General features: G+C 36.6%; 1 protein-coding gene across 1 annotated transcript in view; it reads left to right on the forward strand.

Annotated features, from left to right (window-relative positions):
* The window catches only part of LOC128181703 (sodium leak channel NALCN-like), a 30992-nt gene extending 14593 nt beyond the window's left edge, over positions 1-16399 (forward strand). The window contains exons 20-41 of the mRNA XM_052850194.1: positions 470-608; positions 907-1038; positions 1151-1318; positions 3106-3210; positions 3336-3436; positions 4266-4386; positions 4801-4899; positions 5034-5232; positions 5397-5503; positions 5831-5908; positions 6195-6329; positions 6604-6672; positions 6882-7030; positions 7207-7300; positions 7738-7867; positions 8184-8299; positions 8597-8754; positions 9254-9404; positions 10402-10419; positions 12798-12998; positions 14279-14357; positions 14715-16399. Of these exons, the coding sequence (XP_052706154.1) occupies positions 470-608; positions 907-1038; positions 1151-1318; positions 3106-3210; positions 3336-3436; positions 4266-4386; positions 4801-4899; positions 5034-5232; positions 5397-5503; positions 5831-5908; positions 6195-6329; positions 6604-6672; positions 6882-7030; positions 7207-7300; positions 7738-7867; positions 8184-8299; positions 8597-8754; positions 9254-9404; positions 10402-10419; positions 12798-12998; positions 14279-14357; positions 14715-14902 (2737 nt within the window). The 3' untranslated portion in view covers positions 14903-16399. The remainder of the gene's footprint in view (positions 1-469; positions 609-906; positions 1039-1150; positions 1319-3105; positions 3211-3335; positions 3437-4265; positions 4387-4800; positions 4900-5033; positions 5233-5396; positions 5504-5830; positions 5909-6194; positions 6330-6603; positions 6673-6881; positions 7031-7206; positions 7301-7737; positions 7868-8183; positions 8300-8596; positions 8755-9253; positions 9405-10401; positions 10420-12797; positions 12999-14278; positions 14358-14714) is intronic.
* The last annotated feature ends 276 nt before the right edge of the window (positions 16400-16675 follow it).

Here is a 16675-nt window from a genome sequence, read left to right on the forward strand (position 1 = left end):
AGTAAGTCATCAACAGTTAATACAAGACTGTACAGTAAGTCATCAACAATAAATACAAGAGTGTACAGTCAGTCATCAACAGTAAATACAATAGTGGACAGTAAGTCATCAACAGTAAATACAAGACTGTACAGTAAGTCATCAACAGTAAATACAAGAGTGTACAGTAAGTCATCAACAGTAAATACAAGACTGTACAGTAAGTCATCAACAGTAAATACAAGACTGTACAGTAAGTCATCAACAGTAAATACAAGACTGTACAGTAAGTCATCAACAGTAAATACAAGAGTGTACAGTAAGTCACCACATGATTTACTGACAGTGTGTTTACAGGAGAAATCAGTTCTAGTTGTTACAGCATAACATCAGTGTGTTTAACTGTGTTAACAGCTGTAAGCTATGCTCATTGTTAAAGCATCAGTATTTACAGCAGTAAGAAGCTGAGTCTGTGCTTTCTTTGTTACAGTAAGCTGAGTTTCTGCAGTAAGTTGCTGGGTCTGGTCACCTACCTGGACTGGGTCATGATCATGGTCACCATCCTGTCCTGTATCTCCATGGCCTTCGAGACGCCAAAGAGACGAATCATGAATACACCAGAGCTGCAGGTTAATTTTAACTCGCTCAAATGATTGTATTGCTGTTTCATTATAAACTCAACAGAGGTTGGTTGGATTTACTGTTGATTGCAAAGTTACATAACAGTATGACAGAACAATCTTTATCTACATTCTTGAGATATCATTTCTAATTTCCCAATTTGTTTCTTTATTTATCAGATAAGTCTTGTCTGTCAGCTTAACATGATCAAGATTATTGGATCAAGTTCGTGTGTTGGAAATGTATGTGTGTATATCTTAAAAGAGACCATAAACTAAAAGTTGTGTGTTTTTAATGCTTTGACAGATAGCTGAGTACGCCTTTGTGATCTGTATGAGTATCGAGATGGGCCTCAAAGTTCTGGCCAATGGATTTTTCTTTACTCCAAAGGGCATCGTGAAGGACTTTGGGGGAATGCTCAATCTCTTCATTTATGCTGTAAGTCCTTTGACTTCATTTAGCTGTATGTTTTTGTATTTAAAACCCAGTTTTTATGCCTACATATATCTGGCAAGAACTTAATTAAAAAGGTAAATTGTTTTCGATATAGGTAAGTGTGATTTTCCTGTTCTGGATGCCAGAGGAAGCGGAGAGAGACTCACCTGCCCAGGTGTTCATGCTGCTCAGATGTTTACGTCCCCTCAGGATTTTTGTTCTGGTCCCTCATATGAGGAAAGTTGTGTATGAACTCATCAGGGGCTTCAAGGAGATTATCTTGGTAAATAAAAAATCTTTGTTTTAACACACATTTTCATGTATTTAAAATGTCAAGAACTCAATATGGGCTTCAGTGAGATTATATTGGTAATAATAACCACAGTTTTATGATACACATACAATCAAACTTCGTTATCTCGAACTAGATGGGACTGTTTATGTTTAATAACTTCAAGATATCCAAGTATTTGAGGTATCATGAGTAAAATACGTAAAAAATAAGTGGTTGGGACTTACACATTACTTCAACATACATTTGTATTCATTGTATTGGAGATATCTGTGTTTGAGATATAGAAGTTCAACTGTACGTGTACATTGTATTTTTAGAAAACAGTGATACATGTATCATTTAAAAACCAGCACTGTGTATTGTTTGACACAGATACAGGTACATTGTTTGTTATTGCAGTACACATAGACTATTATTGCTTGTTATTGCAGTACACATAGAATATTACTGCTTGTTATTGCAGTACACATAGAATATTACTGTTTGTTATTGCAGTACACATAGACTATTATTGCTTGTTATTGCAGTACACATAGACTATTATTGCTTGTTATTGCAGTACACATAGACTATTATTGCTTGTTATTGCAGTACACATAGACTATTATTGCTTGTTATTGCAGTACACATAGACTATTATTGCTTGTTATTCCAGTACACATAGACTATTATTGCTTGTTATTGCAGTACACATAGATTATTATTGCTTGTTATTGCAGTACACATAGACTATTATTGCTTGTTATTGCAGTACACATAGACTATTATTGCTTGTTATTGCAGTACACATAGACTATTATTGCTTGTTATTGCAGTACACATAGACTATTATTGCTTGTTATTCCAGTACACATAGACTATTATTGCTTGTTATTGCAGTACACATAGATTATTATTGCTTGTTATTGCAGTACACATAGACTATTATTGCTTGTTATTGCAGTACACATAGACTATCATTGCTTGTTATTGCAGTACACATAGAATATTACTGTTTGTTATTGCAGTACACATAGATTATTATTGCTTGTTATTCCAGTACACATAGACTATTATTGCTTGTTATTCCAGTACACATAGACTATCATTGCTTGTTATTGCAGTACACATAGAATATTACTGTTTGTTATTGCAGTACACATAGACTATTATTGCTTGTTATTCCAGTACACATAGACTATTATTGCTTGTTATTCCAGTACACATAGACTATCATTGCTTGTTATTGCAGTACACATAGACTATTATTGCTTGTTATTGCAGTACACATAGACTATCATTGCTTGTTATTGCAGTACACATAGACTATTATTGCTTGTTATTCCAGTACACATAGACTATTATTGCTTGTTATTGCAGTACACATAGACTATTATTGCTTGTTATTCCAGTACACATAGACTATCATTGCTTGTTATTGCAGTACACATAGACTATTATTGCTTGTTATTCCAGTACACATAGACTATTATTGATTGTTATTCCAGTACACATAGACTATTATTGCTTGTTATTCCAGTACACATAGACTATTATTGATTGTTATTCCAGTACACATAGACTATTATTGCTTGTTATTGCAGTACACATAGACTATTATTGCTTGTTATTCCAGTACACATAGACTATCATTGCTTGTTATTGCAGTACACATAGACTATCATTGCTTGTTATTGCAGTACACATAGACTATTATTGCTTGTTATTCCAGTACACATAGACTATTATTGATTGTTATTCCAGTACACATAGACTATTATTGATTGTTATTCCAGGTCTCTGTGTTGCTGGTCGTCCTCATGTTCATGTTCGCCATCTATGGAGTCCATGTTCTAGGAGGGAAACTGCACAAGTGTAATGACCCCAGTATCACCACCAAGGTTAGAACCCTCCTAGTCATCTTATAGTCAATCTCTAATCAGTATTCGATAGATTCAATGTGCCATCAGTACAGATGTTGTTATCTTAAGGACTGTAGTGAAATCAAACCTTCTTCCTTTTTCAGGAGGAATGCAGAGGAACTTTTTTCCAGAAAGTGTTTGTCACCAAGATGAAGATTCCTAACGGGACGGAGAGTGATGCAGGCTTCTATGTACCCAGGACTTGGTGTGTACTTGTTGATAACAGAAGGTTACATCATGTTGTTTAATACACAAACTTGTACATGTGTACTCTACACATTTATATTCATTACTTTTGATATGGATAATTAAGTAATTTATTTTCAGCAGAAAACACACATGTATTGATTTATCTTCTCTTTATAATTGACAGTTCTACCGAACTTTAAAGTGTAGAAGAAAGCACTATGTGCTGTTTTATGCATTTTTTGCCCCCAAAATTAAAGTTTTATAAAGTGCTTTAAAAATAAGGTGGAAGATAAAATCATATTGAAAATAAGGGTGCAAAAGGTTATCACTTCAGTGACGTCATAATGTAGGAATGACGTCAGAAGATTGCCTAATTTTGATAAATTGATGTTTTGTAGCGAAATATGGGTGTTTTCCGATGGTTTTTCGACTGGGAAACATCAAGCGCAGGCTTGCTCAAATACCATTTTTTAGTATAAAGTGTAAAACTATCTGAAGAAAAACATATGTTAAAGTCTTACTTGAGCTGACCTGGGCTCTATACTTCCAAATGCAAAATATAAAGCAAAAATGAAACTATTTTTATTTGTTTACAAATTTGCAGGAATTAGGTCATTTAGTTGACGTCATAGATAAATAGCGAATGAGCAATGATGACTAAAATCTAGATTAAAGTGATAGGCGTCCACTGTACAATGATTGATAAAGATTTGATTTTTATATGACACTATTTTAAAATTGGTAAAAATTGGGGCAAATATTTGACCATTCCGCACATAGTCCTTTGTTTAATTTCCAGGAAAAGATTTGATCAGATATTCTGAATGTTTTTGGTTTTTATTTAGGTCCAATCCTTACAACTTTAACTTTGACAACATAGGCAGTGCCATGCTGGCTTTGTTTGAAGTGCTCTCATTGGAGGGTTGGCTGGAGGTCAGAGATGTCATCATAGAGAGAGTGGGACCGGTGAGTGATTGGCTGGAACAGTACTGGTTTCTATTTGTTTTATTGAATTCAGTTAAAAGAAATGTGACTTGTTGAAAATAAGTACATATATGTTCTGTAATAAGTTATTTAGATTCTGTAAATAGATATGATGATTGAATTCAGGTATACTGTAGATTCCTAATTAAACGCGAGGAATTAATATCCGCATAAAATCGTGAGAAGCATTATTCGCGTATATAAAAATCTCGCCATTATTTGTCTTAGAGTTGATAACTATAAGAAATAAGGTTAAAAGTTCTGTATTCACAATTTTATTTTCTCGAAATTTGATACAAAACAGCGGGATCACGGAATTAAGTACTCGCAAAATATAAGGAATTTACAGTAGAGAAGATATAATGTATTTAGATACAATAATTCTCTGTTTTCTAGGAACATGCTATATATGTCCACGTCTTTGTGTTCATGGGATACATGATTGGTCTGACACTGTTTGTGGGCGTGGTCATTGCTAACTACAGTGAGAATAAGGTAAAGTCTTACATTGCTTAGTATAGTGAGAACAAGGTAATGTTATCAGTGAATACCTAGTTTTTGTCTCATTAAGATACAATTTAGATACAGATTATTTGTCATTGTCAGTTAACTTTTCTTGTTTAACATAGGGAACAGCTTTGTTGACTGTAGACCAGAGAAGGTGGCTGGACTTGAAAGGGAGAATCAAATTGGCTCAACCATTACACATACCACCTAGACCAGGTATATTCCTTTTGTCATCAAATATTTTACCATCCAAGAAATCACATGAATACAACCTCAACTTACACATACCACCTCGACCAGGGAAATCACACCAGACAAAATGTATGTAAAATGTCAACCATACACATTCCACCTTTCTTGATACCAGGTAGTCTTTAAAAAAAAAACATTACCAGGTTTTATCTCAAAATTTACCATATAGCTGCACAGGTTGAAAAAATTGTTTAAGTCAGAGGCTCAGCTGTAAATGTTTTCTTTGCTCACAGACGGAACAAGCTTCCGGGCCAAGATGTACGACATCACACAGCACAAGAAGTTCAAGGCTGGCACCGTGTTCTTGATCCTGATCAACTGCGCTCTGCTCGGGGTGCCGGTGAGTGTCAGATGCTCTGTAGCTAGAGCTGTCAAAGAACCAGACGGAATCTTAGCTGTTCATATAAAATTTGGTTTTTTATATTTTTAGTGGAAATGACTGTTTGCCAGAAGATAAAGAATTCAGCAAATCTGTTTTCCTCTGTTTAATTGCAAAATAAAAGCTATTCAACAGAAGTTGGTTAACAGTACTAAGATATTGATGATAAATTAAAGAATTGTTATTTAGTAAATGATCAAACATTATTAAATGTCAATTGTCTATGACTCTTTTTTCCATTATGTGTACTGGCGCCTAGTATATTCTGAATGTGGTCTGATATTTTAGTGGAAGTCATCTGATGCCAGACAGACCTTCATCCTGGGCTCCCTGTCTGCAGTTTGTACTCTCCTGTTTCTCTGTGAGGTAAGATCAGCACCACTAGAAAATATATAGGATAAGACATACAGAATATTTCACTACTGGATCAAATGGACTACTGTATATATCTCGTGATGATCCAATGTTTGCGATCACTTAAACATCACATAAAGCAGAAATGTTTCATAAAGTATGTCATAGACACATTCAAATTGCGAAAAAATGGATTGTGCAAATAATAAAGGTTTCAGATTAACAAGTTTTGTGACACATGAAAAAGGAAAATAATTACCAGATTACAGTACTTCATGCCTTGTGTTTACTGGTACAGGTTGTGATAAAGATGATTGCGCTGACCCCCAAGGGCTACTGGACCAGTAGAAGGAACCGCTTTGACATGCTGCTGACCTTCCTGGGGATTATCTGGATCATACTACACTTTACATTCAACCTGACTGGACAGGAGGTAGAGTGGATTAGGATAGGACACAATATGAACATCAACTTGTGCAAAAAGCAAAAATTTGAAAAAACAGAATGCGTGATCAAGGGTGCACTTGATATATCTTGATTTAGAATATGTTATAACATGTTCTAACAATATAAAGAAGTTACAAAACTAGACCATGTCAAAGGCAAATGAACTTGAAATTATAGGTCACATAATATCTTTACCATTTTGAATTGTGAGGGAACAGGAAAGTGTTCATTATATCAGTGTTTTAATGATGTCTTTTCAGAGTGATGCTAACAATGTGTTTGGAGTGATCATCATTGTCTTGAGATTCTGCACAATCTGTGGAAAACATGTAAGTAGACCCAACATTACTTAAACAAACAAACTAAAGATTTACTCAGATTATTGAAACATACATGTACAATGCATTTACATGTATTATTTTCCAAGCTTCAGGTAAAGCTGAAAGGTTGATGTGTTTATGAGTTATTAATGGCTTGTTTCTAGTAGAGTCATTGTGTTCTATCATATATGTACATAACAGATATTGTTTTTGTGCAGGCGGCCCTGAAGATGTTGACACAGACTGTGGTGATGTCCGTGTTGAAGAGTTTCTTCATCATCACCGGGATGTTTCTGTTGATTCTCTTCTACGCCCTCCTCGGAGTCATCCTGTTCGGTACAGTCAAGCACGGCTACAACCTTGGAAGGTAAAGTCAAATGAACCTGATTGATACAGTGAAAGCTGCTTATAAATTATTTAGTTACTCATATCCTTTTACCACATTCAACAATTCACAATTAAATTTAAAGATTCAAAGTCCAGAGACATACATGGATGGAAGTGGAATGGTAAGCTTTAGATAACTGATGACTGTTCTTGCAGGCAAGCTAATTTTGGGACCACCCCGATGGCCATAGCTCTCTTGTTCAGGATTGTTACCGGGGAGGATTGGAACAAGATCATGCATGACTGTATGGTAAGTCTTAGATCAGGTGTATAGAGAGGTCTTGGAATAGGAAATTCTCCTTTGAAAAGTACAGGCAAGTCTTAATATAAATATTGTAGAAATGTGTCATGTTTACGTAGTTTCAGATGGGTGTAGCTTGTTCTGTAGCATATCACTTTATTTGTCAAGTTTTAATTCATTTATTGACTACTGTAGATTCCCTATTTTTTTGCGAGTACTTAATTTAGTGTTTCAACTGTTTTGCATTAAATTGCTAGAATATGAAATAGCGACCACCAGATTTTTATCATAGTTTCTTTAGTTTACATCTGTCAGAAAAATAAAAGTGAGATTTTAAAATCAGCAAGATGTGCCTCTCGCAATTTTAGTCAGATATTAATTCCTTGCGTTTCAATAGGAATTTCTAGTGTTACCTGATGTCTTATCTCTGTACTGTCTGTTTACAGGTGGCCCCTCCTTTCTGTACGATTGAGGGGAACTTTTGGGAGTCGGACTGTGGGAATGTTACAGCCTCCATTGTGTACTTCTTCTCTTTCTACATCATCATCACCTACATTGTCCTCAATTTATTAGTAGGTGAGTATAATCTGACCCATTTATGTAAAAAGGTGTGTACTTGAGGATAATTAAAATATGACCCCAATATGTGTCCATTTTTCAGATTTTGCTATAAGTAACTGTTTGTAGGATGGGGGTTGTTTTGGGGGGTTGTTTTTTATTTCATTTTAAGCTGTCTGTTTCAAATAAAATTACATGCTTGAAGAAAAGCTAAAAAGTGCATGCCCCAAAGAAATCTTTAAGAAACTTTTAGTTAAGGCTGAGTTTCCTAAGAATTATCCGTATTCGGTAACGCCGTATTCAAGTTAGTAGACTGAGAACTGGAATCTTTCAGCCATCATCATGGAGAACTTCTCCCTGTTCTACTCCAATGAGGAGGATGCTCTGCTGAATTACAACGACATCCGGAACTTCCAGAACACGTGGAACATCGTGGACGTCAACAGAAAGGTACAGTACTCTCATTGTGATTACCTTTCCACAGGTAACCAGGCAATGAGTCAAAGATTATTGATGAATGGAATTATTACACATATACTTTTATTGTATTGTGAAACTTTTATAAAATAATAATTTTGAACATATATGTACATTTATGAATAGTCTTTGTCGCTTAGATTAAATGGTTTCTTTTGAAAATATGATATACAATATGTTACCATGCATATGCATGACATACAAATTCCAATGTATTATGGCAATATTAATGAACAAAATAAATTAAGTTTTTATTGGTTTGTATTTCAGGGAGTGATTCCTGTTCGGCGAGTCAAGTTCCTGTTGCGGCTCCTGAAGGGTCGGTTAGAGGTGGACCTTGAGAAGGAACGTCTTGTGTTTAAACACATGTGTTACGAGATGGAGCGCCTCCACGGAGGAATGGACGTGTCATTTCATGATGTCATCAGGTACACTAGAAATCTTGTCTAAATGTGAAATAGAAATGCTTACTATTCCTTTCGTTCAGCAGTAGTGTAAGTAATTGTTGACACTTACACTGAGCAGGAAATCTAGTGTTTACTGTTTAAAAGTGGATTTTTCTGAGTTGGACACTATATTAGTGGATATATTTAAGTTCGCCATTGTTGATTTGGTAATTTTTGTGCTGGACATTGTTGGATGCAGTGGATATTGTTGAGTTGCGCATTGTTGACATACATGTATTTCTGTCCTGTCTTAGCAACTTGACATCTGTAAAAGTCTACAGCTGTTTCACATTGTTGAAGTGTGTCTGTCCCGTTTCAGTATGTTGTCCTACCGGTCGGTGGACATCTGTAAAAGTCTACAGCTGTTTCACATTGTTGAAGTGTGTCTGTCCCGTTTCAGTATGTTGTCCTACCGGTCGGTGGACATCTGTAAAAGTCTACAGCTGTTTGACATTGTTGAAGTGTGTCTGTCCCGTTTCAGTATGTTGTCCTACCGGTCGGTGGACATCTGTAAGAGTCTACAGCTGGAGGAACTTTTAGCCAGACAGGAACTGGAGTACACCATTGAGGAGGAAGTAGCTAAACAGACCATCCGGAACTGGCTGGACTCCTGTTTGAAGCGGATCCGGGCAGTGAGTACAGATTAAACAGTCTACTTCTCCATAAAATTCATTCTATGTTTTATTGACTTATATAAGTATAGTAATTCTTTGATATTTATGAAACTTGTTAGCATCAGAACTCAAGTCAGGACATTCTTACTCCACCCACTTTGATTTGGTTATATCTAAATTTTTAAATCCAGTGATTGCTGCCATTATGAATGGTTGAAAACAGTTGAAAACAACAGTACTGTGATACAGACTGGCCATTTTGTTTGAAATCACTTATCCCTTTAGAATATTCTGCATACATTAAAAAAAATGTTCTTTGATGAAATTGTGGGGGGGGGGGGGGGGAATTTATTACAGAGAAAATTTGAGGGAAATTGCACAAAAGTAATAAATGATTATTGGCTTTGGAAGATTATGTCAAAACTTTTCACATTAATAATGAAAGTAAATAATGACTTGAAATAAATAAGAACTAAACAAGATAAAAGGAGTGCCATTGGACACTTTAAGAGGGATGATGAATGAATGTGTTTCTGTGGGTACCGTAATGACATGTTTTTGGTGTTTCTTTGTAATCACGTTCAGTATGAATTTATTTATGGTATGGTTCAAATTTTTTTGGTGTCAATTTTATATATTACTTTATGGTTACTGTTCTTCTGAAATCTATGTTAGTGTTTACACACGATCAGCTAATTTTATTTTACTTGATGTCAGCATGGTCCGTTAAGTCAATGTTTATAAGCATGTTTGTCAATTTATATGATGAATTTCTATGTTATAATTTGCAATGATATATGTATTTTATTGTCATTTTCATCAATATTTAATGTTTTTTTTAGATATACTTTTTAGGAATGATAATTTAGTCTTTGATTTCTTTTTGTAAAACAAAATCAAAACAATGAACACCTTGACCGCCAGGTGTGTTCACCAGGTGTGTTCACCAGGTGTGTTCCTGGTTCAGTGGTTCTCTGCTTTTTGTGTTGAGCTACATGTGTTCTTCCTTTGACAGAAAGCTCCTCCACATCAGGTAACGTGTAGGGCAAAATGCTGCATGTAGACAGGCCTCTGTATAGCTTCCCTTGTCTTCTGTTATAGCATTAGTAACATTGATAGGAAAGTATGTATATTAGAACTAAGTCCAGTTAGCATTGTTAGTGATGTACATGTATGTACACCAATATTATGTCCTCTGTTATAGATTAGTTAACACTTTAAGGGATATATGTACACCAAATCTATGTCCTCTGTTTTAGCATTAGCTAACAGTGTAAGGGAAGTACATCTTAGATAACATTGTAACACTGTCAGGGGTGTGTGTGAACTAGAATCCTCTGTTATACCGTTAGTTAACATCTACACCAAAACTAAGTTCCCTGTTAAAGCATAAGATAACATTTTAAGGGATGTATGTGTATCAACATGAAGTCCTCTGTTTTAGAAATAGTTAAACATTGATGTTACCTCATTCCTTTGTTCTTGCAGCCTAAATATATACCTCTAGTGGGCTTAATATTAGTCTTATACCACACTTAACATCTTACTGTTTTAGTGCTGATATCCTTCAAAATTCTGGTAAATTAAAAAAATGATAAATATTGACAGGCAATGTTTTAAGAATGAGATATGCCTCATACACATCTGTATGAGAAGATGTCAGATGTATACACCAGAACCAAGTCATGTGTTTTAGTATTAGTTAACCAGTGAGGGTATCTGGTATAATAGACCTTTGTCCCCCACTGTTAGTCCTAGAACACTCACATGTCCATTACCTAGCAGGGCCAGTAATGAGGCTCAAATTACCTGGCAGGGCCAGTAATGAGACTCATATTACCTAGCAGGGCCAGTAATGAGGCTCTCTCTCCTTGTAGTATCATTGTAACTCTATATAGCAAACGATCTATCCATTTGACATGACATTAAATTTTTGTACAACTCCATATTTTATTTAGTCTTAATTTTAGGACTTATTACAAAATTTGCTTCAAAGTTTATCTTAAAAATGACAACTTTCCAAACTTGGTTTAACTTGCATATATTGGGTAGCTACCGGTACTCATTTCTAAAAAACTTTTAATATTTAATATATTCTGAGTTACTAGAGTTAATTTGTTGATTACTAAATCACAGAGTGTATATTCAGAGAGAATATCTCTTTTTCCGACTTTTCCCTCTGCTTATTAGAGCTGTTCTCACCTCACCTCACCTCACCTAACCTCTGCGTGCCCACTGGCACATAAGGCCCGATTAGAGCTGTTCTGTGTGTGACTTTTGATGGAGATGACTGAAGACGAGTTCTGTAGTACACGGACACAGTGAACTCTTTGAAGGATACCTAACTCTTCAGCTTCAGAGCTTTATGTATTCTTGGCTTTAACATTCAGGCATTGTTTGATGTGTGTTTTATCAGGCTTGCTGTGCTGTTTGATGAACTGCGAACTTGATTGATGCCATGGCAAACTATATGTATAACTCATCCAGACCCCCTTTTACATTAACTCTTTCATTTATTCAAACTTTTGACTGCTGAGGGATAATGCTTCCTATCTCACAGTGTCACACAAGTGTGGGTGCTTTAGTTCTCAGTTGAGTGATTATTTTGCCTATAATCTTTGTGCTTTGATTCTTCAAAACATCTTCTCCATTGAGGGATGATGATCCATTGTCTTCTCATATCAAAATAGGATCATCATCTGAATAGTATTTACTGAGGAGAAGAAATGGTTTTTCCTAGATATTTTTCAGTCTTTGAATTTTGATATTTTAATATCAGGTAAAAATACATTACATTTTTCTGTGTTAAAATCCAAATACCAGGAGATTGGTACATGAGACTAAAATAATGGTATTAATAGACAATTTTCATAACTTTAGTTCTAGTAATTCATACAATATGTACGCAAAAGTTGAAAGAACACAATGTGACACATGGTAGAAGCAATGAGAATACACTTATACTATTACATGTATAATGTAATAATTCATCGGTAGATAGGTATCACAAATAAATCTGTATGAATGTTGTTTGTAATACATTATTAAAATGGGATTCCTTTCATATCAATTTGATATATCTGATACTCAGCGCCAGGTAGACATTGAGATAGAGTTGTAGTCAGACATAACTTCCTGTATCTCCATTGAGATGAGAGTTGTAGTCAGACATAACTTCCTGTATCTCACATTGAGATGAGAGTTGTAGTCAGACATAACTTCCTGTATCTCACATTGAGATGAGAGTTGTAGTCAGACATAACTTCCTGTATCTCACATTGAGGAGAGTTGTAGTCAGACATAACTTCCTGTATCTCACATTGAGATGAGAGTTGTAGTCAGACATAACTTCCTGTATCTCACATTGAGGAGAGTTGTAGTCAGACATAACTTCCTGTATCTCACCAACAGAAGGAGCACACCAACCTGATCTCCAACCTGCGCGCCACTAATGAACAGCCACTGTTTACACTGACAGAGCAGCCATCCAGTGCGGCAGAGAGCAGCGAGGACAACCGCAATGAGAGCCCCATCGTCAGGACCAGGAAGAAGGGAATGGTGGAGCTGCAACCCCCTAACATCCTGGTCCAGCCCCCACCTCCACCATCTTTGGTAAGTCATTCAATAACAACCCCCTAACATCCTGGTCCAGCCCCCACCTCCACCATCTTTGGTAAGTCAGTTGCAGGGTATGTACAATAACACCCTGGTACATCTGGATCTAGCCTAAACACCTTCAAGCTCTAATAATTCAATAACAGCCCCAGTTCAGGTCAGTACCAGGATGCATAACATCCTGGTACAGGTTCAGCTTCGTAACCTCCTGGTCCAGCCCAAACCCCCTCAAGTTCTTCTTTGTCAATAATAGCCCCTGAACATCCTGGTACAGCACACACATCCCTTAGGCCCTGGTAAGTCAATCAGACCATTCACAGGTACAGAACGTTTTGATAAAATAACGGCCTCCTGTCAGTTTTAGAATTTTAATGACAGCTACATGTACATAACACATATCCTGGTACATTAGTTATTGCCCCCAAATCTTGGCTCAGCCCTACTCCTCTAAAGGGGAGATCTGGTAAGTCAGTTTCAGGAACAAAGCATCCTAGTACAGTTAAATCTCCTAACATCCTGGTTCAGCCCCATAACATCCTGGTACAGCTGAGCCAGCCCTTAACATCCTGGTTCAGATCACCCTCTCCAGCAGTTGTGAGCCAGTTACTGGATATATAACATCCAGGTTTAGTACCTTTCTAACTTTAAAAGGTCAATGACAGCTACATAACATCCTTGTACATTAGTTAAAGAGGAATACGCCCCACCCCAGCTTCCAGCCTTACTTCCTTGATGAGTGAGATCTTGTCAGTTACAAGAACAAAACATTTGAGTACAGTTATATCCCCCAACATCCTGGTCCAGCCTCCCATTCCCTCTTGATTTGATGAGTTGGTTACATATTCCCCATCCCAAACATCCAGGTAAAAACCTGGCTCATTCTTCTTAGTTATAACTACATAACATCCCAGAATCCTTTACTTACTCAGCTCAAGTAAGTCAATCACAGCAATCTAACATCCTGGTCCAGCAACTATCCTTTTCAGCTCATATGTCAGATACAGCATTATAACTCTTGAAACAGCCCCTGAACACCCCCCCCCCCCCCCCCAAGTTTTGGTAAAGTGTGCTAAAGGTCCCTCAACATCTAAATTTCCCATGCACCCCATCTCTTGTCTTCTGTGAGCACTTGAGTACATCTTAGTACAGCCCCCACCCCATCCATTTCATGTAATCCAGATTCATGTTTTTATATTCATTCCATTTTATTGACAATTGTTTTAAGAATACTTGCTTTTACCATATGATACATATTGAGATAGGATTTGCTTTTTCAGTCTCCCACTCTGAGAACTTCTCCTAGAGTTGAGAAAGACAGACCCACCCTGAAGAAGCGGTCAGGAAGGCTCTCCTCAGGTCAGAGATAGGTGTAAACTTGATTACACCACAGCAAGCTGTAAAATCAGAGTTATATTTTATCAAATCTGTAATACTGGTATAGCATTGAAACAAAAAAATCTTGCTTGCTCATGATACCAGTAATATGCTTGCAATAAAGTACAGGGGTCATTGCAACTTATTAAAGATACGAGAAATATTGGTCTTTGATGTACTGAAAGAGTGAAGAAATTTCAGAATAGCAAAAGATGTCATTGATCAAATGGCAGAATTTTTTTTCAAAAAGAGAACTCGTCTCAATTTCTGTCTCTTGCATTTTTCCTGACATTTCACAAGCTAACCTATGATCGTACCTCCTTGTTTTCTGTCGTACAGGAAGTAATTTCAAAGGGCTGACAGTGAACCTGAGCCAGACCTCAGAGATAAAGGGCGAGACCCTGACCGTGTCGCCCCTACAGAAGACGTTCACCGAGAGCGTGCTAATCGGAGAGAACGTGTCCACCAACATACAGTCATGGTGGGGGGACCAGTTCTCCCAGCAGCAACAGGAGCATGAAAACTGACCAAGACTGAGCGGTCAGTGAGTGAGCATTGTATCAAACACATGGTATCAAACGGTCAGTGAACGGACATTACACTGTCTGGCCCCGCCGTCGCCAACTTCCAACAAGTTAGTACTCGGGCACAAGTCCGAGTTTTCACCTCTAATTTATGTACTCTTCTTTGAGTAGAAAACCAAGTTGAGTGATTAGACAATTTTAATGATGGAGGGACCTGATCAGTGAATTGACATTGCACCACTGCTGTAGAATGATATGAAAGGAACAGCAGAAGGGGGCAGAGTTATCATATTCATTCCAGACTTTTGGAGGAGAAATGTCATGTATAAATCATGTTATCCTGTTTTGATGGACAGGGATGTTTAAGTGGTCATGTGTTCTCTGACTAGTAAATTTGTAATTTTTTTGACAATTGATTGTTAGGTACAACAAGTCATGTTAAACCTGACGAGTCGTTATCTGTATACATGTAAGTTACCATATGGTAATGAAGTCATAAGGTATTTTGATTTGATTGACAGGCTCAACAAGTTGTGAAATCTGACAAGTCATAATAATCTGTTTATATCCAAGTTATGGTATTTTGATTGACAGGCATTTTGAGTTGTTAGACAGGTTCAACAAGTCATTGATTTGATTTACAGATACAGTAAAATGTTAATAATATTATTGACAGGTACAGATCATGTGGAACTTGAGCAATCAAGATCTATAAGTTATTTGGATTGACGGGTTCAGTTCTGTGTAAACATGTCCAATGATTGTGTTTAAATGATGTAAGAAAGTTGTGAAGATGTCTATTACTGTAACATGTAGATGTAGTTGGTTTGTGTGGACCGTGAAGTGAAGAAGTCTGGGCCTCCTGGCCATTACACTGAGGTACTGTTAGCACTTGACTGTAACAGAGTCTATGTATAGGTGGTTATGGGGCACACTGTGTGAAAGAAATCATAGTGTTAGCTTTGTAGTGTGTGTGTTGTGTTAAGTTGTTACCTGTGTGTGTCCATCTTACCAGGAGAAAGAGGTCTTGTTTTTATATATATATATATATATATATTGTATAAAAGGAAATATTGGCCCCCGTTTTATTTTCGCCCCTTTCACCCTTGTTGTCAGAGGGCAAATTCGAGACTGGGCGAATTGTAGCAAGACAGAGTAATCTCTTTTAACACAATTGTGTTTGGGCAAATTTAAGATGGGATGAAACTGTTCACATGTGTAGAAGTGCGAAAAAAATAAACCTGTATACAGTATATTCATCCTCTACAGGTTCCTCTTTTGATTATTGTTATAAAACATATTTTTATCATACGTCTATGATTTCTATACCTTCAATGGTAGTGTGAACCAAATAAAGGTGATAAGACTGTGCAATACACTCAAGTGCAATAACTATTTTTACTATGGTCTGAAGTCTCTCAGATAAAGTAATTTACAGTGCTGTTCATCAGCATGTAAATGCAATGGTTCAGACCTTGATCTCCTTCAATATGCATAGGCGTCGGAACCGGAGGGGCTAGGGGGGGCTTAGCCCCCCCCACTTTTTTTGCAAAGGTAATTAGGAATTAGGAATTTCATGATTTTGGAAAAAAAAAATTGGTAAATTTTTTTTTTTTTAGAGTGTAGGTATACTCCCCCCCCCCCCCCCCCCCACGGATTAGGATTTCCATGATTTTTGGAATTACTTTTTTCTCAATATTTCTGAGGATTAGTCTAGCCCCCCCCCCCCCACTTTCAATTTGCTTCCGACGCCTATGATATGATATTGGACTAGCT

The sequence above is a fragment of the Crassostrea angulata genome, chromosome 4 (assembly GCF_025612915.1).
Source record: "Crassostrea angulata isolate pt1a10 chromosome 4, ASM2561291v2, whole genome shotgun sequence".
In the NCBI taxonomy this organism is placed as follows: Eukaryota; Metazoa; Mollusca; class Bivalvia; order Ostreida; family Ostreidae; genus Magallana; species Magallana angulata.